Source organism: Ranitomeya imitator, chromosome 8 (assembly GCF_032444005.1).
Source record: "Ranitomeya imitator isolate aRanImi1 chromosome 8, aRanImi1.pri, whole genome shotgun sequence".
Classification (NCBI taxonomy): domain Eukaryota; kingdom Metazoa; phylum Chordata; class Amphibia; order Anura; family Dendrobatidae; genus Ranitomeya; species Ranitomeya imitator.
In genome coordinates this window covers 164,711,868-164,738,076 of record NC_091289.1, presented here as the reverse complement: position 1 = coordinate 164,738,076, position 26,209 = coordinate 164,711,868, and the positions used below count along the sequence as shown (strand labels likewise).

Here is a 26,209-nt window from a genome sequence, read left to right as displayed (position 1 = left end):
AAAATCAACTAAAACTATGGGACTAAACTAGAACTTACACATTAATTTCAGCGGGAAGTTGCATTCCTGTGTAATCGCAGTTTCCTTCAACTACAAAAAAAGATAGAACATGTTCTAGGAAAGTGTAAAATGAAGGAACAGTGGATAGAAGCACAGCACAGGTATAAGGTTGTCATTTTATGTAAATGAACAGTGCCCATAATGGGATAGTCTACATTTCGATGACGACTGTAGCCAATGTTGCTTCATGGAGGAGAAAAAAATCCTCCTTTACAAAATATGAATCAAAATCTGAGAGGCTGGGCTAGCAGTGTGTCAACAAATGCGGAGGATTGTACACACTCAGCTTTCAAACCGCTCAGCACTTATTAGTACATACAATTTAAAGATAGTTTGTATTGGTATTTAGGGTTTAGCTGAGTAAATGAGACTGCTTGTGTATTAGAAGAGAAAATGTGGAAACCAGATGACCGGAAACTTTTAAATATCCTTTTTAAAAGGCAATGAGAAAATCGGTAGGTTTCAAAATGTTAAAGAAAAATGCATACGAAAAAAATCTCCTTTGACAGATATACCTGGTGGTGTGGAAGCATCCAAATTCACACCTGTAAAGAGATAAGGAAAAAAAATGTCATGCGGCACATAACATGTAGTTAATTACTTCAGCTGAATAAATAGCTGGTAAACTGAGTAGATTTTGGCTAACAGTAAGATAATGGCAGGTCTAAAGGTTGACTCTTTATAATCACTGTCTATTACCCATTTTGTGGGTATTTATTAAATAAACCACTGCCAGAAGTGCTTGGAGGTGTCTTACTCTCTTCATTACCTTGGCTAAATCAAGTGAGCATGTGTATGGGTGGTTTGAAATAAATATTTGTCAGATGAACAAGGTTTATGGCCAGGTGTAATATTAAACTATTTATGAATTAAACAGAGACACCTGTCATTTCTATTTGAAATGTGCCTTAAAGAGAATCTGTCAGTGAGATCAACGTCTATATGGGCATGCTCGTTATACAAAGCTGATTAAAATGATACCTTGCTATTTGCGAACTAATAACTTATTTCAGAAAAATCCACGTTTTTCTCATCTGTAAATGAGCTGTTCCAGGCCATGGGGAGGATGATGCCTGGAAGATTACTGTGCCTCCATAGACTCTTTTAAATAAAAAGGGGAGTTACCAGTGTAATACATGTAACTAACAGAAGAAATGAAATTTGTCTTCTTGTAAACACATTTTTTGCAAGTCACTGAGCTTTGTGTTAGAGGAATACTGCAGCCCTGTCTGCCGGTGAGATGGAAGTTGAAGCTGAGAGGAACCTGCAAATGTTTTACATATACTCACACACAGCTCTGCAGTGAGATCAGGAGAGCAGAGAGCGGCCATTACACATCACACTGGTAACTTCCCCTTCATGTAAAATAAGCTCTAGAGGCAGAATTATCTTACCGATGAGTAGAGGTAATTTTCATAAAACTATAAAAGATGATTTATCAACAAGGCACCTGATACGAGGCATACAGAGATGACTTTTTTCAGCCGTTTATAACCTGTATGCCTTTATCAATAGTTTAGTTAGGTCAAATGTAGTGACCTATTCCCATTAAAAAGTTTTTCTCATATTCATAAATAAGTAAAATTGCAAACTGCTTGAAAAAACAAGGGATTATGGTGTAAAATGTAGGCTAGCCGCTATATTACAGCTACCAGCAGCTTACATAATATGTTCTATATGTTAAAAAAATAAAAATTTACCTTCTACTGAGTTTACATCCCATTCGAATCCTTCTGGAATTAGAATGCACACATTAATTTAGATCAATTGTATCACATAGATTTTATTTTCCAAAATGAGCAGGAATACTGATATATTTTTACAGTTATCAGTAAAATATTCAGCTAAGAAGTTAGAATTCTAAACAAAATAATATAATAATTGTTTCACATTTTTAAACTACAAAGAAATATAATGAATATTACCTTCTAGTGAATTTATGTCCCATTTAAATCCTGTTTACATTTAGGATACAAATATTCAGCAGTTAATTTTAAATAACATATCATTGTGATATTTTTAGCATTTGTGACACTTACATTTTTTACATTTAATGTTATCATAACTATTGATTAGTTTCCATTTCCTGGAAACCATTAGCATGCTGCTGCTGTAAATCCAGTAATTTTTCGGTCTTTTGAATTACTTTTTATTTTAGCCATCAAGGCAAAAAGATGTGACTGATGTGACTGTAGTTACCTGTCTTTGGTAGCTGGATAGAAGTTTGGGCATAGCGAGACCTCTGGAATTCATTTATGGACATGAGAACAAATGACCCAGATGATGGTCCATGACTTTTTGTTGTTATTCCATTTCTTGTGAAAGATTCATACTTTTCCTGTCCTGGCTTCTTCTGCGCAATGAATTTTCCTCCTTGGTTGGTAATTTTTCCAGCATGAATGCCAGCTGCACATACTGAAGACTCCTAGAAATGTAAAATTTGCAGATATGATATCATTTCATCATTTTATCATTGACTACTGCAACCTCCTGCTCTGTGGCCTCCCCTCAAACACTCTCGCACCTCTTCAATCTATTCTAAACTCTGCTGCCTGACAAATCCACCTGTCCCCCCGCTATTCCCTGGCCTCTCCCCTCTATTAATTCCTTCACTGGCTCCCCATTGCCCAGAGACTCCAGTACAAAACCCTAACCATGACATACAAAGCCATCCACAACCTGTCTCCCCCATACATATTTGACCTCGTCTCACGGTACTTACCTGCACGCAACTTCCGATCCTCACATGATCTCTTTCTTTACTCCCCTCTCATCTCCTCTTCCCACAATCGTATACAAGATTTCTCTCGCGCATCACCCCTACTCTGGAACCCTCTACCACAACATATCAAACTCTCGCCTACCATCGAAACCTTCAAAAAGAACCTGAAGACCTACCTCTTCTGAAAAGCCTACAACCTGCAGTAACCACCGATAGACCAAACCGCTGCATGACCAGCTCAACCCTCGCCTACTGTATTCTCACCCATCCCTTGTAGATTGTGAGCTCTCACGGGCAGGGTCCTCTCTCCTCCCGTACCAGTTGTGACTTGTGGTATTTAAGATTATTGAATTTGTTTTTATTATGTATACCCCTCCTCACATGTAAAGCGCCATGGAATAAATGGCGCTATAATAATAAATAGTAATAATTTCAGAAAATATTTTAAATCAGTAAATGAGATCTCACCTCTGCAAAAGATGTCTTTCCCCAAACCTTTTCCTTCTGTTCAAGGCAATCAGGAGGACATACAATGCTAAAAGAATAAAGTTGTGACATAATAATATCTATTAGTCCAAACAGCATATGTTACATATATAGTTTCACCTTAAAAATCTGCAACTTAATCAAATACACGCATACTAGTAAATTAGCAAGAAAATCAACTAAAACTATGGGACTAAACTAGAACTTACACATTAATTTCAGCGGGAAGTTGCATTCCTGTGTAATCGCAGTTTCCTTCAACTACAAAAAAAGATAGAACATGTTCTAGGAAAGTGTAAAATGAAGGAACAGTGGATAGAAGCACAGCACAGGTATAAGGTTGTCATTTTATGTAAATGAACAGTGCCCATAATGGGATAGTCTACATTTCGATGACGACTGTAGCCAATGTTGCTTCATGGAGGAGAAAAAAATCCTCCTTTACAAAATATCAATCAAAATCTGAGAGGCTGGGCTAGCAGTGTGTCAACAAATGCGGAGGATTGTACACACTCAGCTTTCAAACCGCTCAGCACTTATTAGTACATACAATTTAAAGATAGTTTGTATTGGTATTTAGGGTTTAGCTGAGTAAATGACACTGCTTGTGTATTAGAAGAGAAAATGTGGAAACCAGATGACCGGAAACTTTTAAATATCCTTTTTAAAAGGCAATGAGAAAATCGGTAGGTTTCAAAATGTTAAAGAAAAATGCATACGAAAAAAATCTCCTTTGACAGATATACCTGGTGGTGTGGAAGCATCCAAATTCACACCTGTAAAGAGATAAGGAAAAAAAATGTCATGCGGCACATAACATGTAGTTAATTACTTCAGCTGAATAAATAGCTGGTAAACTGAGTAGATTTTGGCTAACAGTAAGATAATGGCAGGTCTAAAGGTTGACTCTTTATAATCACTGTCTATTACCCATTTTGTGGGTATTTATTAAATAAACCACTGCCAGAAGTGCTTGGAGGTGTCTTACTCTCTTCATTACCTTGGCTAAATCAAGTGAGCATGTGTATGGGTGGTTTGAAAGAAATATTTGTCAGATGAACAAGGTTTATGGCCAGGTGTAATATTAAACTATTTATGAATTAAACAGAGACACCTGTCATTTCTATTTGAAATGTGCCTTAAAGAGAATCTGTCAGTGAGATCAACGTCTATATGGGCATGCTCGTTATACAAAGCTGATTAAAATGATACCTTGCTATTTGCGAACTAATAACTTATTTCAGAAAAATCCACGTTTTTCTCATCTGTAAATGAGCTGTTCCAGGCCATGGGGAGGATGATGCCTGGAAGATTACTGTGCCTCCAGAGACTCTTTTAAATAAAAAGGGGAGTTACCAGTGTAATACATGTAACTAACAGAAGAAATGAAATTTGTCTTCTTGTAAACACATTTTTTGCAAGTCACTGAGCTTTGTGTTAGAGGAATACTGCAGCCCTGTCTGCCGGTGAGATGGAAGTTGAAGCTGAGAGGAACCTGCAAATGTTTTACGTATACTCACACACAGCTCTGCAGTGAGATCAGGAGAGCAGAGAGCGGCCATTACACATCACACTGGTAACTTCCCCTTCATGTAAAATAAGCTCTAGAGGCAGAATTATCTTACCGATGAGTAGAGGTAATTTTCATAAAACTATAAAAGATGATTTATCAACAAGGCACCTGATACGAGGCATACAGAGATGACTTTTTTCAGCCGTTTATAACCTGTATGCCTTTATCAATAGTTTAGTTAGGTCAAATGTAGTGACCTATTCCCATTAAAAAGTTTTTCTCATATTCATAAATAAGTAAAATTGCAAACTGCTTGAAAAAACAAGGGATTATGGTGTAAAATGTAGGCTAGCCGCTATATTACAGCTACCAGCAGCTTACATAACATGTTCTATATGTTAAAAAAATAAAAATTTACCTTCTACTGAGTTTACATCCCATTCGAATCCTTCTGGAATTAGAATGCACACAATAATTTAGATCAATTGTATCACATAGATTTTATTTTCCAAAATAAGCAGGAATACTGATATATTTTTACAGTTATCAGTAAAATATTCAGCTAAGAAGTTAGAATTCTAAACAAAATAATATAATAATTGTTTCACATTTTTAAACTACAAAGAAATATAATGAATATTACCTTCTAGTGAATTTATGTCCCATTCAAATCCTGTTTACATTTAGGATACAAATATTCAGCAGTTAATTTTAAATAACATATCATTGTGATATTTTTAGCATTTGTGACACTTACATTTTTTACATTTAATGTTATCATAACTATTGATTAGTTTCCATTTCCTGGAAACCATTAGCATGCTGCTGCTGTAAATCCAGTAATTTTTCGGTCTTTTGAATTACTTTTTATTTTAGCCATCAAGGCAAAAAGATGTGACTGATGTGACTGTAGTTACCTGTCTTTGGTAGCTGGATAGAAGTTTGGGCATAGCGAGACCTCTGGAATTCACTTATGGACATGAGAACAAATGACCCAGATGATGGTCCATGACTTTTTGTTGTTATTCCATTTCTTGTGAAAGATTCATACTTTTCCTGTCCTGGCTTCTTCTGCGCAATGAATTTTCCTCCTTGGTTGGTAATTTTTCCAGCATGAATGCCAGCTGCACATACTGAAGACTCCTAGAAATGTAAAATTTGCAGATATGATATCATTTCATCATTTTATCATTGACTACTGCAACCTCCTGCTCTGTGGCCTCCCCTCAAACACTCTCGCACCTCTTCAATCTATTCTAAACTCTGCTGCCTGACAAATCCACCTGTCCCCCCGCTATTCCCTGGCCTCTCCCCTCTATTAATTCCTTCACTGGCTCCCCATTGCCCAGAAACTCCAGTACAAAACCCTAACCATGACATACAAAGCCATCCACAACCTGTCTCCCCCATACATATTTGACCTCGTCTCACGGTACTTACCTGCACGCAACTTCCGATCCTCACAAGATCTCTTTCTTTACTCCCCTCTTATCTCCTCTTCCCACAATCGTATACAAGATTTCTCTCGCGCATCACCCCTACTCTGGAACCCTCTACCACAACATATCAAACTCTCGCCTACCATCGAAACCTTCAAAAAGAACCTGAAGACCTACCTCTTCCGACAAGCATACAACCTGCAGTAACCACCGATAGACCAAACCGCTGCATGACCAGCTCTACCCTCGCCTACTGTATTCTCACCCATCCCTTGTAGATTGTGAGCTCTCGCGGGCAGGGTCCTCTCTCCTCCCGTACCAGTTGTGACTTGTGGTATTTAAGATTATTGAATTTGTTTTTATTATGTATACCCCTCCTCACATGTAAAGCGCCATGGAATAAATGGCGCTATAATAATAAATAGTAATAATTTCAGAAAATATTTTAAATCAGTAAATGAGATCTCACCTCTGCAAAAGATGTCTTTCCCCAAACCTTTTCCTTCTGTTCAAGGCAATCAGGAGGACATACAATGCTAAAAGAATAAAGTTGTGACATAATAATATCTATTAGTCCAAACAGCATATGTTACATATATAGTTTCACCTTAAAAATCTGCAACTTAATCAAATACACGCATATTAGTAAATTAGCAAGAAAATCAACTAAAACTATGGGACTAAACTAGAACTTACACATTAATTTCAGCGGGAAGTTGCATTCCTGTGTAATCGCAGTTTCCTTCAACTACAAAAAAAGATAGAACATGTTCTAGGAAAGTGTAAAATGAAGGAACAGTGGATAGAAGCACAGCACAGGTATAAGGTTGTCATTTTATGTAAATGAACAGTGCCCATAATGGGATAGTCTACATTTCGATGACGACTGTAGCCAATGTTGCCTCATGGAGGAGAAAAAAATCCTCCTTTACAAAATATCAATCAAAATCTGAGAGGCTGGGCTAGCAGTGTGTCAACAAATGCGGAGGATTGTACACACTCAGCTTTCAAACCGCTCAGCACTTATTAGTACATACAATTTAAAGATAGTTTGTATTGGTATTTAGGGTTTAGCTGAGTAAATGACACTGCTTGTGTATTAGAAGAGAAAATGTGGAAACCAGATGACCGGAAACTTTTAAATATCCTTTTTAAAAGGCAATGAGAAAATCGGTAGGTTTCAAAATGTTAAAGAAAAATGCATACGAAAAAAATCTCCTTTGACAGATATACCTGGTGGTGTGGAAGCATCCAAATTCACACCTGTAAAGAGATAAGGAAAAAAAATGTCATGCGGCACATAACATGTAGTTAATTACTTCAGCTGAATAAATAGCTGGTAAACTGAGTAGATTTTGGCTAACAGTAAGATAATGGCAGGTCTAAAGGTTGACTCTTTATAATCACTGTCTATTACCCATTTTGTGGGTATTTATTAAATAAACCACTGCCAGAAGTGCTTGGAGGTGTCTTACTCTCTTCATTACCTTGGCTAAATCAAGTGAGCATGTGTATGGGTGGTTTGAAAGAAATATTTGTCAGATGAACAAGGTTTATGGCCAGGTGTAATATTAAACTATTTATGAATTAAACAGAGACACCTGTCATTTCTATTTGAAATGTGCCTTAAAGAGAATCTGTCAGTGAGATCAACCCTCCTAATCCGTCTATATGGGCATGCTCGTTATACAAAGCTGATTAAAATGATACCTTGCTATTTGCGAACTAATAACTTATTTCAGAAAAATCCACGTTTTTCTCATCTGTAAATGAGCTGTTCCAGGCCATGGGGAGGATGATGCCTGGAAGATTACTGTGCCTCCAGAGACTATTTTAAATAAAAAGGGGAGTTACCAGTGTAATACATGTAACTAACAGAAGAAATGAAATTTGTCTTCTTGTAAACACATTTTTTGCAAGTCACTGAGCTTTGTGTTAGAGGAATACTGCAGCCCTGTCTGCCGGTGAGATGGAAGTTGAAGCTGAGAGGAACCTGCAAATGTTTTACGTATACTCACACACAGCTCTGCAGTGAGATCAGGAGAGCAGAGAGCGGCCATTACACATCACACTGGTAACTTCCCCTTCATGTAAAATAAGCTCTAGAGGCAGAATTATCTTACCGATGAGTAGAGGTAATTTTCATAAAACTATAAAAGATGATTTATCAACAAGGCACCTGATACGAGGCATACAGAGATGACTTTTTTCAGCCGTTTATAACCTGTATGCCTTTATCAATAGTTTAGTTAGGTCAAATGTAGTGACCTATTCCCATTAAAAAGTTTTTCTCATATTCATAAATAAGTAAAATTGCAAACTGCTTGAAAAAACAAGGGATTATGGTGTAAAATGTAGGCTAGCCGCTATATTACAGCTACCAGCAGCTTACATAATATGTTCTATATGTTAAAAAAATAAAAATTTACCTTCTACTGAGTTTACATCCCATTCGAATCCTTCTGGAATTAGAATGCACACATTAATTTAGATCAATTGTATCACATAGATTTTATTTTCCAAAATGAGCAGGAATACTGATATATTTTTACAGTTATCAGTAAAATATTCAGCTAAGAAGTTAGAATTCTAAACAAAATAATATAATAATTGTTTCACATTTTTAAACTACAAAGAAATATAATGAATATTACCTTCTAGTGAATTTATGTCCCATTTAAATCCTGTTTACATTTAGGATACAAATATTCAGCAGTTAATTTTAAATAACATATCATTGTGATATTTTTAGCATTTGTGACACTTACATTTTTTACATTTAATGTTATCATAACTATTGATTAGTTTCCATTTCCTGGAAACCATTAGCATGCTGCTGCTGTAAATCCAGTAATTTTTCGGTCTTTTGAATTACTTTTTATTTTAGCCATCAAGGCAAAAAGATGTGACTGATGTGACTGTAGTTACCTGTCTTTGGTAGCTGGATAGAAGTTTGGGCATAGCGAGACCTCTGGAATTCACTTATGGACATGAGAACAAATGACCCAGATGATGGTCCATGACTTTTTGTTGTTATTCCATTTCTTGTGAAAGATTCATACTTTTCCTGTCCTGGCTTCTTCTGCGCAATGAATTTTCCTCCTTGGTTGGTAATTTTTCCAGCATGAATGCCAGCTGCACATACTGAAGACTCCTAGAAATGTAAAATTTGCAGATATGATATCATTTCATCATTTTATCATTGACTACTGCAACCTCCTGCTCTGTGGCCTCCCCTCAAACACTCTCGCACCTCTTCAATCTATTCTAAACTCTGCTGCCTGACAAATCCACCTGTCCCCCGCTATTCCCTGGCCTCTCCCCTCTATTAATTCCTTCACTGGCTCCCCATTGCCCAGAGACTCCAGTACAAAACCCTAACCATGACATACAAAGCCATCCACAACCTGTCTCCCCCATACATATTTGACCTCGTCTCACGGTACTTACCTGCACGCAACTTCCGATCCTCACATGATCTCTTTCTTTACTCCCCTCTCATCTCCTCTTCCCACAATCGTATACAAGATTTCTCTCGCGCATCACCCCTACTCTGGAACCCTCTACCACAACATATCAAACTCTCGCCTACCATCGAAACCTTCAAAAAGAACCTGAAGACCTACCTCTTCCGAAAAGCCTACAACCTGCAGTAACCACCGATAGACCAAACCGCTGCATGACCAGCTCTACCCTCGCCTACTGTATTCTCACCCATCCCTTGTAGATTGTGAGCTCTCGCGGGCAGGGTCCTCTCTCCTCCCGTACCAGTTGTGACTTGTGGTATTTAAGATTATTGAATTTGTTTTTATTATGTATACCCCTCCTCACATGTAAAGCGCCATGGAATAAATGGCGCTATAATAATAAATAGTAATAATTTCAGAAAATATTTTAAATCAGTAAATGAGATCTCACCTCTGCAAAAGATGTCTTTCCCCAAACCTTTTCCTTCTGTTCAAGGCAATCAGGAGGACATACAATGCTAAAAGAATAAAGTTGTGACATAATAATATCTATTAGTCCAAACAGCATATGTTACATATATAGTTTCACCTTAAAAATCTGCAACTTAATCAAATACACGCATACTAGTAAATTAGCAAGAAAATCAACTAAAACTATGGGACTAAACTAGAACTTACACATTAATTTCAGCGGGAAGTTGCATTCCTGTGTAATCGCAGTTTCCTTCAACTACAAAAAAAGATAGAACATGTTCTAGGAAAGTGTAAAATGAAGGAACAGTGGATAGAAGCACAGCACAGGTATAAGGTTGTCATTTTATGTAAATGAACAGTGCCCATAATGGGATAGTCTACATTTCGATGACGACTGTAGCCAATGTTGCCTCATGGAGGAGAAAAAAATCCTCCTTTACAAAATATCAATCAAAATCTGAGAGGCTGGGCTAGCAGTGTGTCAACAAATGCGGAGGATTGTACACACTCAGCTTTCAAACCGCTCAGCACTTATTAGTACATACAATTTAAAGATAGTTTGTATTGGTATTTAGGGTTTAGCTGAGTAAATGACACTGCTTGTGTATTAGAAGAGAAAATGTGGAAACCAGATGACCGGAAACTTTTAAATATCCTTTTTAAAAGGCAATGAGAAAATCGGTAGGTTTCAAAATGTTAAAGAAAAATGCATACGAAAAAAATCTCCTTTGACAGATATACCTGGTGGTGTGGAAGCATCCAAATTCACACCTGTAAAGAGATAAGGAAAAAAAATGTCATGCGGCACATAACATGTAGTTAATTACTTCAGCTGAATAAATAGCTGGTAAACTGAGTAGATTTTGGCTAACAGTAAGATAATGGCAGGTCTAAAGGTTGACTCTTTATAATCACTGTCTATTACCCATTTTGTGGGTATTTATTAAATAAACCACTGCCAGAAGTGCTTGGAGGTGTCTTACTCTCTTCATTACCTTGGCTAAATCAAGTGAGCATGTGTATGGGTGGTTTGAAAGAAATATTTGTCAGATGAACAAGGTTTATGGCCAGGTGTAATATTAAACTATTTATGAATTAAACAGAGACACCTGTCATTTCTATTTGAAATGTGCCTTAAAGAGAATCTGTCAGTGAGATCAACGTCTATATGGGCATGCTCGTTATACAAAGCTGATTAAAATGATACCTTGCTATTTGCGAACTAATAACTTATTTCAGAAAAATCCACGTTTTTCTCATCTGTAAATGAGCTGTTCCAGGCCATGGGGAGGATGATGCCTGGAAGATTACTGTGCCTCCAGAGACTCTTTTAAATAAAAAGGGGAGTTACCAGTGTAATACATGTAACTAACAGAAGAAATGAAATTTGTCTTCTTGTAAACACATTTTTTGCAAGTCACTGAGCTTTGTGTTAGAGGAATACTGCAGCCCTGTCTGCCGGTGAGATGGAAGTTGAAGCTGAGAGGAACCTGCAAATGTTTTACGTATACTCACACACAGCTCTGCAGTGAGATCAGGAGAGCAGAGAGCGGCCATTACACATCACACTGGTAACTTCCCCTTCATGTAAAATAAGCTCTAGAGGCAGAATTATCTTACCGATGAGTAGAGGTAATTTTCATAAAACTATAAAAGATGATTTATCAACAAGGCACCTGATACGAGGCATACAGAGATGACTTTTTTCAGCCGTTTATAACCTGTATGCCTTTATCAATAGTTTAGTTAGGTCAAATGTAGTGACCTATTCCCATTAAAAAGTTTTTCTCATATTCATAAATAAGTAAAATTGCAAACTGCTTGAAAAAACAAGGGATTATGGTGTAAAATGTAGGCTAGCCGCTATATTACAGCTACCAGCAGCTTACATAATATGTTCTATATGTTAAAAAAATAAAAATGTACCTTCTACTGAGTTTACATCCCATTCGAATCCTTCTGGAATTAGAATGCACGCAATAATTTAGATCAATTGTATCACATAGATTTTATTTTCCAAAATGAGCAGGAATACTGATATATTTTTACAGTTATCAGTAAAATATTCAGCTAAGAAGTTAGAATTCTAAACAAAATAATATAATAATTGTTTCACATTTTTAAACTACAAAGAAATATAATGAATATTACCTTCTAGTGAATTTATGTCCCATTTAAATCCTGTTTACATTTAGGATACAAATATTCAGCAGTTAATTTTAAATAACATATCATTGTGATATTTTTAGCATTTGTGACACTTACATTTTTTACATTTAATGTTATAATAACTATTGATTAGTTTCCATTTCCTGGAAACCATTAGCATGCTGCTGCTGTAAATCCAGTAATTTTTCGGTCTTTTGAATTACTTTTTATTTTAGCCATCAAGGCAAAAAGATGTGACTGATGTGACTGTAGTTACCTGTCTTTGGTAGCTGGATAGAAGTTTGGGCATAGCGAGACCTCTGGAATTCACTTATGGACATGAGAACAAATGACCCAGATGATGGTCCATGACTTTTTGTTGTTATTCCATTTCTTGTGAAAGATTCATACTTTTCCTGTCCTGGCTTCTTCTGCGCAATCAATTTTCCTCCTTGGTTGGTAATTTTTCCAGCATGAATGCCAGCTGCACATACTGAAGACTCCTAGAAATGTAAAATTTGCAGATATGATATCATTTCATCATTTTATCATTGACTACTGCAACCTCCTGCTCTGTGGCCTCCCCTCAAACACTCTCGCACCTCTTCAATCTATTCTAAACTCTGCTGCCTGACAAATCCACCTGTCCCCCCGCTATTCCCTGGCCTCTCCCCTCTATTAATTCCTTCACTGGCTCTCCATTGCCCAGAAACTCCAGTACAAAACCCTAACCATGACATACAAAGCCATCCACAACCTGTCTCCCCCATACATATTTGACCTCGTCTCACGGTACTTACCTGCACGCAACTTCCGATCCTCACAAGATCTCTTTCTTTACTCCCATCTTATCTCCTCTTCCCACAATCGTATACAAGATTTCTCTCGCGCATCACCCCTACTCTGGAACCCTCTACCACAACATATCAAACTCTCGCCTACCATCGAAACCTTCAAAAAGAACCTGAAGACCTACCTCTTCCGAAAAGCCTACAACCTGCAGTAACCACCGATAGACCAAACCGCTGCATGACCAGCTCTACCCTCGCCTACTGTATTCTCACCCATCCCTTGTAGATTGTGAGCTCTCGCGGGCAGGGTCCTCTCTCCTCCCGTACCAGTTGTGACTTGTGGTATTTAAGATTATTGAATTTGTTTTTATTATGTATACCCCTCCTCACATGTAAAGCGCCATGGAATAAATGGCGCTATAATAATAAATAGTAATAATTTCAGAAAATATTTTAAATCAGTAAATGAGATCTCACCTCTGCAAAAGATGTCTTTCCCCAAACCTTTTCCTTCTGTTCAAGGCAATCAGGAGGACATACAATGCTAAAAGAATAAAGTTGTGACATAATAATATCTATTAGTCCAAACAGCATATGTTACATATATAGTTTCACCTTAAAAATCTGCAACTTAATCAAATACACGCATATTAGTAAATTAGCAAGAAAATCAACTAAAACTATGGGACTAAACTAGAACTTACACATTAATTTCAGCGGGAAGTTGCATTCCTGTGTAATCGCAGTTTCCTTCAACTACAAAAAAAGATAGAACATGTTCTAGGAAAGTGTAAAATGAAGGAACAGTGGATAGAAGCACAGCACATGTATAAGGTTGTCATTTTATGTAAATGAACAGTGCCCATAATGGGATAGTCTACATTTCGATGACGACTGTAGCCAATGTTGCCTCATGGAGGAGAAAAAAATCCTCCTTTACAAAATATCAATCAAAATCTGAGAGGCTGGGCTAGCAGTGTGTCAACAAATGCGGAGGATTGTACACACTCAGCTTTCAAACAGCTCAGCACTTATTAGTACATACAATTTAAAGATAGTTTGTATTGGTATTTAGGGTTTAGCTGAGTAAATGACACTGCTTGTGTGTTAGAAGAGAAAATGTGGAAACCAGATGACCGGAAACTTTTAAATATCCTTTTTAAAAGGCAATGAGAAAATCGGTAGGTTTCAAAATGTTAAAGAAAAATGCATACGAAAAAAATCTCCTTTGACAGATATACCTGGTGGTGTGGAAGCATCCAAATTCACACCTGTAAAGAGATAAGGAAAAAAAATGTCATGCGGCACATAACATGTAGTTAATTACTTCAGCTGAATAAATAGCTGGTAAACTGAGTAGATTTTGGCTAACAGTAAGATAATGGCAGGTCTAAAGGTTGACTCTTTATAATCACTGTCTGTTACCCATTTTGTGGGTATTTATTAAATAAACCACTGCCAGAAGTGCTTGGAGGTGTCTTACTCTCTTCACTACCTTGGCTAAATCAAGTGAGCATGTGTATGGGTGGTTTGAAAGAAATATTTGTCAGATGAACAAGGTTTATGGCCAGGTGTAATATTAAACTGTTTATGAATTAAACAGAGACACCTGTCATTTCTATTTGAAATGTGCCTTAAAGAGAATCTGTCATTAAGATCAACCCTCCTAATCCGTCTATATGGGCATGCTCGTTATACAAAGCTGATTAAAATGATACCTTGCTATTTGCGAACTAATAACTTATTTCAGAAAAATCCACGTTTTTCTCATCTGTAAATGAGCTGTTCCACGCCATGGGGAGGATGATGCCTGGAAGATTACTGTGCCTCCAGAGACTATTTTAAATAAAAAGGGGAGTTACCAGTGTAATACATGCAACTAACAGAAGAAATGAAATTTGTGTTCTTATAAACACATTTTTTGCAAGTCACTGAGCTTTGTGTTAGAGGAATACTGCAGCCCTGTCTGCCGGTGAGATGGAAGTTGAAGCTGAGAGGAACCTGCAAATGTTTTACATATACTCACACACAGCTCTGCAGTGAGATCAGAAGAGCAGAGAGCGGCCATTACACATCACACTGGTAACTTCCCCTTCATGTTAAATAAGTTCTAGAGGCAGAATTATCTTACAGATGACATCCTCTCCACAGCCTGGTAGCGGTAATTTTCATAAAACTATAAAAAATGATTTATCAACAAGGCATCTGATATGAGGCATACAGAGATGACTTTTTTTCAGCCGTTTATAACCTGTATGCCTTTATCAATAGTTTAGTTAGGTCAAATGTAGTGACCTATTCCCATTAAAAAGTTTTTCTCATATTCATAAATACAATGCCTACAAGTAGCATTCAACCCCCTGCAGATTTAGCAGGTTTAATAAGATGCAAATAAGTTAGAGCCTTCAAACTTCAAACAAGAGCAGGATTTATTAGCAGATGCATAAATCTTACAAACCAAAAAGTTTTGTTGCTCAGTTAAATTTTTATAATTTTTAAACATGAAAGTGTGGGTCAATTATTATTCAACCCCTAGGTGTAATATTTTGTGGAATAACCTTTGTTTGCAATTACAGCTAATAATCGTCTTTTATAAGACCTGATCAGGCCGGCACAGGTCTCTGGAGTTATCTTGGCCCACTCCTCCATGAAGATCTTCTCCAAGTTATCTAGGTTCTTTGGGTGTCTCATGTGGACTTTAATCTTGAGCTCCTTCCACAAGTTTTCAATTGGGTTAAGGTCAGGAGACTGACTAGGCCACTGCAACACCTTGATTTTTTGCCTCTTGAACCAGGCCTTGGTTTTCTTGGCTGTGTGCTTTGGGTCGTTGTCTTGTTGGAAGATGAAATGACGACCCATCTTAAGATCCTTGATGGAGGAGCGGACGTTCTTGGCCAAAATCTCCAGGTAGGCCATGCTATCCATCTTCCCATGGATGCGGACCAGATGGCCAGGCCCCTTGGCTGAGAAACAGCCCCACAGCATGATGCTGCCACCACCATGCTTGACTGTAGGGATGGTATTCTTGGGGTCGTATGCAGTGCCATCCAGTCTCCAAACGTCACATGTGTGGTTGGCACCAAAGATCTCGATCTTGGTCTCATCAGACCAGAGAACCTTGAACCAGTCAGTCTCAGAGTCCTCCAAGTGATCATGAGCAAACTGTAGACGAGACTTGACATGACGCTTTGAAAGTAAAGGTACCTTACGGGCTCGTCTGGAACGGAGACCATTGCGGTGGAGTACGTTACTTATGGTATTGACTGAAACCAATGTCCCCACTGCCATGAGATCTTCCCGGAGCTCCTTCCTTGTTGTCCTTGGGTTAGCCTTGACTCTTCGGACAAGCCTGGCCTCGGCACGGGAGGAAACTTTCAAAGGCTGTCCAGGCCGTGGAAGGCTAACAGTAGTTCCATAAGCCTTCCACTTCCGGATGATGCTCCCAACAGTGGAGACAGGTAGGCCCAACTCCTTGGAAAGGGTTTTGTACCCCTTGCCAGCCTTGCGACCCTAAACGATCTTGTCTCTGATGGCCTTGGAATGCTCCTTTGTCTTTCCCATGTTGACCATGTATGAGTGCTGTTCACAAGTTTGGGGAGGGTCTTAAATAGTCAGAAAAGGCTGGAAAAAGAAATAATTAATCCAAACATGTGAAGCTCATTGTTCTTTGTGCCTGAACTACTTCTTAATACTTTAGAGGAACCAAACAGAATTCTGGTGGGTTGAGGGGTTGAATAATAAATGACCCTCTGAAAAGACTTTTCACAATTTTTTTAAAAAATAAACAAAGAAATAACATTCTTTTTTGCTGCAGTGCATTTCACACTTCCAGGCTGATCAACAGTCCAAATGTCACAATGCCAAGTTAATTCCAAATGTGTAAACCTGCTAAATCTGCAGGGGGTTGAATACTACTAGTTTTTCTCATATTCATAAATACTGTAAGTAAAATTGCAAACTGCTTGAAAAAACAAGGGATTATGGTGTAAAATGTAGGCTAGCCGCTATATTACAGCTGCCAGCAGCTTACATAATATGTTCTATATGTTAAAAAAATAAAAAATTACCTTCTACTGAGTTTACATCCCATTCGAATCCTTCTGGAATTAGAATGCACACATTAATTTAGATCAATTGTATCACATAGATTTTATTTTCCAAAATGAGCAAGAATACCGATATATTTTTACAGTTATCAGTAAAATATTCAGCTAAGAAGTGTTAAGGACTGGCGGAATGCACCAAGTACAAGATGAAATGGAACTAGGTGCGTTCGCAGTCCGAGGTCCACCGTGCAGGTAAAAACCATGCTGCTAGTAAAGACGGACTATATGGCGGTACTATAAGAATACACACATGCGTTAGCTTCACCCTGTGTGAAGGAAGCGACCCTGTTGCGTCACAGGACCGCGGTACCGCACATAGAGCGCAAGCAAGGAGTCACTATTCTCAAACCCGAGACTGAGGATTTGAGTTCAGAAGACCCCATGCGCTCAACACCGCAACTGGGGTGTCAGAGGAACATAAATAATAATATAAAGGCACAAGAGTGCATGCGGTGCCGCACTGATGGACGCCACTAACCACCCAGGCTTGGGTCAGGAAAGCGCAGAGCAAGCGCACGGCTCCCTACTGGCGGACACAGCAACTGGTACCTGTAATGTGTGTTACGTGCTGTTGGATAAGTCGGGCGCTAGATAGCAAACACACACCTTCCGCGAACAGTCATCCAATAGGGAGGGTTATTTAAAGAGCGACTTTCACTCACAACACACACACATATTTACAAGACAATACTAGCGCATGGCCGTGCGATCATGCGCAGTTTATATAGTTACAGCACAGGAAGCTGCTACCGAAGTTTTGCCCTTTCAGGACCTTCCTGGAGGACCAATGGAATGTGCTGCAGTACCTGAGCATGTGACCCTCGATCTCCAACGGGAGATCTTGCCCTGGGCATGCTCAGAGTGTGAAAATAAGGACTTAGTCCCAGAGAAGCCTGCTCGCCGCAGATCAGTGCAGGGTGCAACAGGAGAGCCAGAAAAGGCAGCAGTAACCCTCTGCACAGAATCAGTCCCAGCAAGACGCTGGGAGCGACGCCTCCGCTGAGCAGACCCCACTGCGGCCGATGCAGAATGGGAGACCACAGCAGACACGGATCGAGATTCCTCCTGTGCAGCAGAGGAAAGTCGACTCCTAACTAGAAGTTAGAATTCTAAACAAAATAATATAATAATTGTTTCACATTTTTAAAGTACAAAGAAATATAAAGAATATTACCTTCTAGTGAATTTACGTCCCATTTAAATCCTGTTTACATTTAGGATACAAATATTCATCAGTTAATTTTAAATAACATATCATTGTGATATTTTTAGCATTTGTGACACTTACATTTTTTACATAGTAACATAGTAACATAGTTAGTAAGGCCGAAAAAAGACATTTGTCCATCCAGTTCAGCCTATATTCCATTATAATAAATACCCAGATCTACGTCCTTCTACAGAACCTAATAATTGTATGATACAATATTGTTCTGCTCCAGGAAGACATCCAGGCCTCTCTTGAACCCCTCGACTGAGTTCGCCATCACCATCTCCTCAGGCAAGCAATTCCAGATTCTCACTGCCCTAACAGTAAAGAATCCTCTTCTATGTTGGTGGAAAAACCTTCTCTCCTCCAGACGCAAAGAATGCCCCCTTGTGCCCGTCACCTTCCTTGGTATAAACAGATCCTCAGCGAGATATTTGTATTGTCCCCTTATATACTTATACATGGTTATTAGATCGCCCCTCAGTCGTCTTTTTTCTAGACTAAATAATCCTAATTTCGCTAATCTATCTGGGTATTGTAGTTCTCCCATCCCCTTTATTAATTTTGTTGCCCTCCTTTGTACTCTCTCTAGTTCCATTATATCCTTCCTGAGCACCGGTGCCCAAAACTGGACACAGTACTCCATGTGCGGTCTAACTAGGGATTTGTACAGAGGCAGTATAATGCTCTCATCATGTGTATCCAGACCTCTTTTAATGCACCCCATGATCCTGTTTGCCTTGGCAGCTGCTGCCTGGCACTGGCTGCTCCAGGTAAGTTTATCATTAACTAGGATCCCCAAGTCCTTCTCCCTGTCAGATTTACCCAGTGGTTTCCCGTTCAGTGTGTAATGGTGATATTGATTCCCTCTTCCCATGTGTATAACCTTACATTTATCATTGTTAAACCTCATCTGCCACCTTTCAGCCCAAGTTTCCAACTTATCCAGATCCATCTGTAGCAGAATACTATCTTCTCTTGTATTAACTGCTTTACATAGTTTTGTATCATCTGCAAATATCGATATTTTACTGTGTAAACCTTCTACCAGATCATTAATGAATATGTTGAAGAGAACAGGTCCCAATACTGACCCCTGCGGTACCCCACTGGTCACAGCGACCCAGTTAGAGACTATACCATTTATAACCACCCTCTGCTTTCTATCACTAAGCCAGTTACTAACCCATTTACACACATTTTCCCCCAGACCAAGCATTCTCATTTTGTGTACCAACCTCTTGTGCGGCACGGTATCAAACGCTTTGGAAAAATCGAGATATACCACGTCCAATGACTCACCGTGGTCCAGCCTATAGCTTACCTCTTCATAAAAACTGATTAGATTGGTTTTACATTTAATGTTATCATAACTATTGATTAGTTTCCTTTTCCTGGAAAACATTAGCATGCTGCTGCTGTAAATCCAGTAATTTTTCGGTCTTTTGAATTACTTTTTATTTTAGCCATCAAGGCAAAAAGATGTGACTGATGTGACTGTAGTTACCTGTCTTTGGTAGCTGGATAGAAGTTTGGGCATTGCGAGACCTCTGGAATTCACTTATGGACATGATAACAAATGACCCAGATGATGGTCCATGACTTTTTGTTGTTATTCCATTTCTTGTAGAAGATTCATACTTTTCCTGTCCTGGCTTCTTCTGCGCAATCAATTTTCCTCCTTGGTTGGTAATTTTTCCAGCATGAATGCCAGCTGCACATACTGAAGACTCCTAGAAATGTAAAATTTGCAGATTTGATATCATTTCATCATTTTATCATTGACTACTGCAACCTCCTACTCTGTGGCCTCCCCTCAAACACTCTCGCACCTCTTCAATCTATTCTAAACTCTGCTGCCTGACAAATCCACCTGTCCCCCCGCTATTCCCTGGCCTCTCCCCTCTGTTAATTCCTTCACTGGCTCCCCATTGCCCAGAGACTCCAGTACAAAACCCTAACCATGACATACAAAGCCATCCACAACCTGTCTCCCCCATACATCTTTGACCTCGTCTCACGGTACTTACCTGCACGCAACCTCAGATCCTCACAAGATCTCTTTCTCTACTCCCCTCTTATCTCCTCTTCCCACAATCGTATACAAGATTTCTCTCGCGCATCACCCCTACTCTGGAACCCTCTACCACAACATATCAAACTCTCGCCTACCATCGAAACCTTCAAAAAGAACCTGAAGACCTACCTCTTCCGACAAGCCTACAACCTGCAGTAACCACCGATAGACCAAACCGCTGCACGACCAGCTTTACCCTCGCCTACTGTATTCTCACCCATCCCTTGTAGATTGTGAGCTCTCGCGGGCAGGGTCCTCTCTCCTCCCGTACCAGTTGTGACATGTGTTTAAGATTATTGAATTTGTTTTTATTATGTATACCCCTCCTCACATGTAAAGCGCCATGGAATAAATGGCGCTATAATAATAAATAATAACAATAATTTCAGAAAATATTATAAATATTTAAATGATATCTCACCTCTGCAAAAGATGTCTTTCCCCAAACATTTTCCTTCTGTTTAAGGCAACCAGGAGGACATACAATGCTAAAAGAATAAAGTTGTGACATAATAATATCTATTAGTCCAAACAGCATATGTTACATAGGTAGTTTCACCTTAAAAATCTGCAACTTAATCAAATACACGCATACTAGTAAATCAGCAAGAAAATCCACTAAAACTATGGGACTAAACTAGAACTTACACATTAATTTCAGCGGGAAGTAGCATTCCTGTGTAATCGCAGTTTCCTTCAACTACAAAAAAAGATAGAACATGTTCTAGGAAAGTGTAAAATGAAGGAACAGTGGATAGAAGCACAGCACAGGTATAAGGTTGTCATTTTATGTAAATGAACAATGCCCATAACGGGATAGTCTACATTTCTATGACGACTGTAGCCAATGTTGCCTCATGGAGGAGAAAAAAATCCTCCTTTATAAAATATCAATCAAAAGCTGAGATGCTGGGCTAGCAGTGTGTCAACAAGTGCGGAGGATTGTACACACTCAGCTTTCAAACCGCTCAGCACTTATTAGTACATAAAATTTAAAGATAGTTTGTATTGGTATTTAGGGTTTAGCTGAGTAAATGACAGACTGCTGGTGAATTAGAAGAGAAAATGTGGAATCCAGATGACCGGAAACTTTTAAATATCCTTTTTAAAAGTCAATAAGAAAATCGGTAGGTTTCAAAATGTTAAAGAAAAATGCATACGAAAAAAGTCTCCTTTAACAGATATACCTGGTGGTGTGGAAGCATCCAAATTCACACCTGTAAAGAGATAAGGAAAAAAAATGTCATGCGGCACATAACATGTAGTTAATTACTTCAGCTGAATAAATAGCTGGTAAACTGAGTAGATTTTGGCTAACAGTAAGATAATGGCAGGTCTAAAGGTTGACTCTTTACAATCACTGTCTGTTACCCATTTTGTGGGTATTTATTAAATAAACCACTGCCAGAAGTGCTTGGAGGTGTCTTACTCTCTTCTTTACCTTGGCTAAATCAAGTGAGCATGTGTATGGGTGGTTTGAAAGAAATATTTGTCAGATGAACAAGGTTTATGGCCAGGTGTAATATTAAACTATTTATGAATTAAACAGAGACACCTGTCATTTCTATTTGAAATGTGCCTTAAAGAGAATTTGTCAGTGAGATCAACCCTCCTATTCCGTCTATATGGGCATGCTCGTTATACAAAGCTGATTAAAATGATACCTTGCTATTTGCGAACTAATAACTTATTTCAGAAAAATCCACGTTTTTCTCATCTGTAAATGAACTGTTCCAGGCTATGGGGAGGATGATGCCTAGAAGATTACTGTGCCTCCAGAGACTATTTTAAATAAAAAGGGGAGTTACCAGTGTAATACATGTAACTAACAGAAGAAATGAAATTTGTCTTCTTGTAAACACATTTTTTGCAAGTCACTGAGCTTTGTGTTAGAGGAATACTGCAGCCCTGTCTGCCGGTGAGATGGAAGTTGAAGCTGAGAGGAACCTGCAAATGTTTTACATATACTCACACACAGCTCTGCAGTGAGATCAGGAGAGCAGAGTGCGGCCATTACACATCACACTGGTAACTTCCCCTTCATGTAAAATAAGCTCTAGAGGCAGAATTATCTTACAGATGACATCCTCTCCACAGCCTGGTAGAGGTAATTTTCATAAAACTATAAAAAATGATTTATCAACAAGGCACCTGATACGAGGCATACAGAGATGACTTTTTCAGCCGTTTATAACCTGTATGCCTTTATCAATAGTTTAGTTAGGTCAAATGTAGTGACCTATTCCCATTAAAAAGTTTTTCTCATATTCATAAATAAGTAAAATTGCAAACTGCTTGAAAAAATAAGGGATTATCGTGTAAAATGTAGGCTAGCCGCTATATTACAGCTACCAGCAGCTTACATAATATCTTCTATATGTTAAAAAAATAAATAATTACCTTCTACTGAGTTTACATCCCATTCGAATCCTTCTGGAATTAGAATGCACACATTAATTTAGATCAATTGTATCACATAGATTTTATTTTCCAAAATGAGCAGGAATACCGATATATTTTTACAGTTAGCAGTAAAATATCCAGCTAAGAAGTTAGAATTCTAAACAAAATAATATAATAATTGTTTCACATTTTTAAAGTACAAAGAAATACAATGAATATTACCTTCTAGTGAATTTACGTCCCATTTAAATCCTGTTTACATTTAGGATACAAATATTCAGCAGTTAATTTTAAATAACATATCATTGTGATATTTTTAGTATTTGTGACACTTACATTTTTTACATTTAATGTTATCATAACTATTGATTAGTTTCCTTTTCCTGGAAACCATTAGCATGCTGCTGCTGTAAATCCAATAATTTTTCGGTCTTTTGAATTACTTTTTATTTTAGCCATCAAGGCAAAAAGATGTGACTGATGTGACTGTAGTTACCTGTCTTTGGTAGCTGGATAGAAGTTTGGGCATAGCGAGACCTCTGGAATTCACTTATGGACATGAGAACAAATGACCCAGATGATGGTCCATGACTTTTTGTTGTTATTCCATTTCTTGTGGAAGATTCATACTTTTCCTGTCCTGGCTTCTTCTGCGCAATCAATTTTCCTCCTTGGTTGGTAATTTTTCCAGCATGAATGCCAGCTGCACATACTGAAGACTCCTAGAAATGTAAAATTTGCAGATATGATATCATTTCATCATATTATCACTGACTACTGCAACCTCCTACTCTGTGGCCTCCCCTCAAACACTCTCGCACCCCTTCATTCTATTCTAAACTCTGCTGCCCGACTAATCCACCTGTCCCCCCGCTATTCCCTGGCCTCTCCCCTCTGTCAATCCCTTCACTGGCTCCCCATTGCCCAGAGACTCCAGTACAAAACCCTAACCATGACATACAAAGCCATCCACAACCTGTCTCCTCCATACATCTTTGACCTCGTCTCCCGGTACTTACCTGCACGCAACCTCCGATCCTCACAAGATCTCTTTCTTTACTCCCCTCTTATCTCCTCTTCCCACAATCGTATACAAGATTTCTCTCGCGCATCACCCCTACTCTGGAACCCTCTACCACAACATATCAAACTCTTGCCTACCATCGAAACCTTCAAAAAGAACCTGAAGACCTACCTCTTCCGACAAGCCTACAACCTGCAGTAACCACCGATAGACCAAACCGCTGCATGACCAGCTCTACCCTCGCCTACTGTATTCTCAGCCTTCCCATGTAGATTGTGAGCTCTCGCGGGCTGGGTCCTCTCTCCTCCCGTACCAGTTGTGACTTGTGTTGTTTAAGATTATTGAATTTGTTTTTATTATGTATACCCCTCCTCACATGTAAAGCGCCATGGAATAAATGGTGCTATAATAATAATAATAACAATAATTTTAGAAAATATTATAAATAATTAAATGATATCTAACCTCTGCAAAAGATGTCTTTCCCCAAACCTTTTCCTTCTGTTTAAGGCAACCAGGAGGACATACAATGCTAAAAGAAGAAAGTTGTGACATAATAATATCTATTAGTCCAAACAGCATATGTTACATACATAGTTTTACCTTAAAAATCTGCAACTTAATCAAATACACGCATACTAGTAAATCAGCAAGAAAATCCACTAAAACTATGGGACTAAACTAGAACTTACACATTAATTTCAGCGGGAAGTTCCATTCCTGTGTAATCGCAGTTTCCTTCAACTACAAAAAAAGATAGAACATGTTCTAGGAAAGTGTAAAATGAAGGAACAGTGGATAGAAGCACAGCACAGGTATAAGGTTGTCATTTTATGTAAATGAACAGTGCCCATAATGGGATAGTCTACATTTCGATGACGACTGTAGACAATGTTGCCTCATGGAGGAGAAAAAAATCCTCCTTTATAAAATATCAATCAAAAGCTGAGAGGCTGGGCTAGCAGTGTGTCAACAAATGCGGAGGATTGTACACACTCAGCTTTCAAACCGCTCAGCACTTATTAGTACATACAATTTAAAGATAGTTTGTATTGGTATTTAGGGTTTAGCTGAGTAAATGACAGACTGCTTGTGAATTAGAAGAGAAAATGTGGAAACCAGATGACCGGAAACTTTTAAATATCTTTTTTAAAAGGCAATGAGAAAATCGGTAGGTTTCAAAATATTAAAGAAAAATGCATACGAAAAAAATCTCCTGTTAGGGCTAGCGGAACGCACCGAGTAAATAGAGATGTTTATTGATATTGGTGCGTTCGCAGCCCGGGGTCCACCGTGCAGGAGTACCTGCTGCTAGCAAACAGCGGAGCTATATGGCGGTATAGACTAACTCAGTTAATTCACTGAGTAGCCGTGAAAGGAAAGCACTGTGCCCTGTTAGACTCCACAGAGGCAACGGCTAACTGCCCAAACAGAGAGCAGTCAGTGGTCACACAAACACACAAAACTCCTCGCCGGAGGAGCCAGCATTCTAGGGGCTTATTTCAGCCGGGTCCCTGAATACACTCAGACTCAATCTCCTCGCCGGAGGAGCCAGCATTCTAGGGGCTTATTTCAGCCGGGTCCCTGAACACACATACATGTGACCACACAGGCGCAAAGCACATAACATAAGACAATACTAGTGCATGGCCGTGCGGTCATGCGCAGTTTATATAGTTGCAGCACAGGAAGCTGCTACTGAAGTTTTTGCCCTTTCAGGACCTTCCAGAAGGACCAATGGAAAGTGCTGCAGTACCTGAGCATGTTTTGCCCTTTCAGGACCTTCCAGAAGGACCAATGGAATGTACTGCAGCACCTGAGCATGTGATCGAACATGTGGCCCTCGACCTCCAATGGGAGACCCTGCCCTGGGCATGCTCAGTGTGAGTAAACAAGGACTTAGTCCCAGAGAGGCTCGCTCGCCGCAGATCAGTGCAGGGTACCATAGGAAAGCCAGAAAAGGCAGTAGTGACCCTATGCACCGAATCAGCCCCAGCGAGACGCTGGGAGCGACGTCTCCGCTGAGCAGAGCCCACTGCGGCCGATACCGAATGGGAGACCGCAGCAGACACGGATCGAGATTCCCCCTGTGCAGCAGAGGAAACTCGACTCCTAACATTACCCCCCCTCCTAGGGCCCCCCCCTCCTTGAGCCTCACTACGCTCAAAAGCTGCGATAAGCAGCGGAGCCCGAATGTGCTCCACAGGCTCCCAGGTTCTATCCTCTGGGCCGTGACCCTTCCAGTCCACCAGATAAAATTTCTTGCCACGTACCACCTTGCACCCCACA

The 26,209-nt window shown here is 39.0% G+C and overlaps 1 protein-coding gene across 1 annotated transcript in view; it reads right to left on the bottom strand.

Moving 5' to 3' along the window:
- The window catches only part of LOC138648215 (uncharacterized), a 100,364-nt gene that overhangs the window by 61,973 nt on the left and 12,182 nt on the right, over nucleotides 1-26,209 (bottom strand). The window contains exons 7-43 of the mRNA XM_069737737.1: nucleotides 24,613-24,664; nucleotides 24,386-24,452; nucleotides 23,393-23,618; nucleotides 23,119-23,148; nucleotides 22,894-22,926; nucleotides 21,681-21,710; nucleotides 21,142-21,193; nucleotides 20,915-20,981; nucleotides 19,924-20,149; nucleotides 18,381-18,410; nucleotides 17,168-17,200; nucleotides 14,342-14,371; nucleotides 13,805-13,856; nucleotides 13,578-13,644; nucleotides 12,587-12,812; nucleotides 12,313-12,342; nucleotides 12,088-12,120; nucleotides 10,903-10,932; nucleotides 10,366-10,417; nucleotides 10,139-10,205; nucleotides 9,149-9,374; nucleotides 8,875-8,904; nucleotides 8,650-8,682; nucleotides 7,454-7,483; nucleotides 6,917-6,968; nucleotides 6,690-6,756; nucleotides 5,699-5,924; nucleotides 5,425-5,454; nucleotides 5,200-5,232; nucleotides 4,015-4,044; nucleotides 3,478-3,529; nucleotides 3,251-3,317; nucleotides 2,260-2,485; nucleotides 1,986-2,015; nucleotides 1,761-1,793; nucleotides 576-605; nucleotides 39-90 (exon numbers count right to left, since the gene is read on the bottom strand). Coding sequence (XP_069593838.1) covers nucleotides 39-90; nucleotides 576-605; nucleotides 1,761-1,793; nucleotides 1,986-2,015; nucleotides 2,260-2,485; nucleotides 3,251-3,317; nucleotides 3,478-3,529; nucleotides 4,015-4,044; nucleotides 5,200-5,232; nucleotides 5,425-5,454; nucleotides 5,699-5,924; nucleotides 6,690-6,756; nucleotides 6,917-6,968; nucleotides 7,454-7,483; nucleotides 8,650-8,682; nucleotides 8,875-8,904; nucleotides 9,149-9,374; nucleotides 10,139-10,205; nucleotides 10,366-10,417; nucleotides 10,903-10,932; nucleotides 12,088-12,120; nucleotides 12,313-12,342; nucleotides 12,587-12,812; nucleotides 13,578-13,644; nucleotides 13,805-13,856; nucleotides 14,342-14,371; nucleotides 17,168-17,200; nucleotides 18,381-18,410; nucleotides 19,924-20,149; nucleotides 20,915-20,981; nucleotides 21,142-21,193; nucleotides 21,681-21,710; nucleotides 22,894-22,926; nucleotides 23,119-23,148; nucleotides 23,393-23,618; nucleotides 24,386-24,452; nucleotides 24,613-24,664 — 2,680 coding nt within the window. The remainder of the gene's footprint in view (nucleotides 1-38; nucleotides 91-575; nucleotides 606-1,760; nucleotides 1,794-1,985; nucleotides 2,016-2,259; nucleotides 2,486-3,250; nucleotides 3,318-3,477; nucleotides 3,530-4,014; nucleotides 4,045-5,199; nucleotides 5,233-5,424; nucleotides 5,455-5,698; nucleotides 5,925-6,689; nucleotides 6,757-6,916; nucleotides 6,969-7,453; nucleotides 7,484-8,649; nucleotides 8,683-8,874; nucleotides 8,905-9,148; nucleotides 9,375-10,138; nucleotides 10,206-10,365; nucleotides 10,418-10,902; nucleotides 10,933-12,087; nucleotides 12,121-12,312; nucleotides 12,343-12,586; nucleotides 12,813-13,577; nucleotides 13,645-13,804; nucleotides 13,857-14,341; nucleotides 14,372-17,167; nucleotides 17,201-18,380; nucleotides 18,411-19,923; nucleotides 20,150-20,914; nucleotides 20,982-21,141; nucleotides 21,194-21,680; nucleotides 21,711-22,893; nucleotides 22,927-23,118; nucleotides 23,149-23,392; nucleotides 23,619-24,385; nucleotides 24,453-24,612; nucleotides 24,665-26,209) is intronic.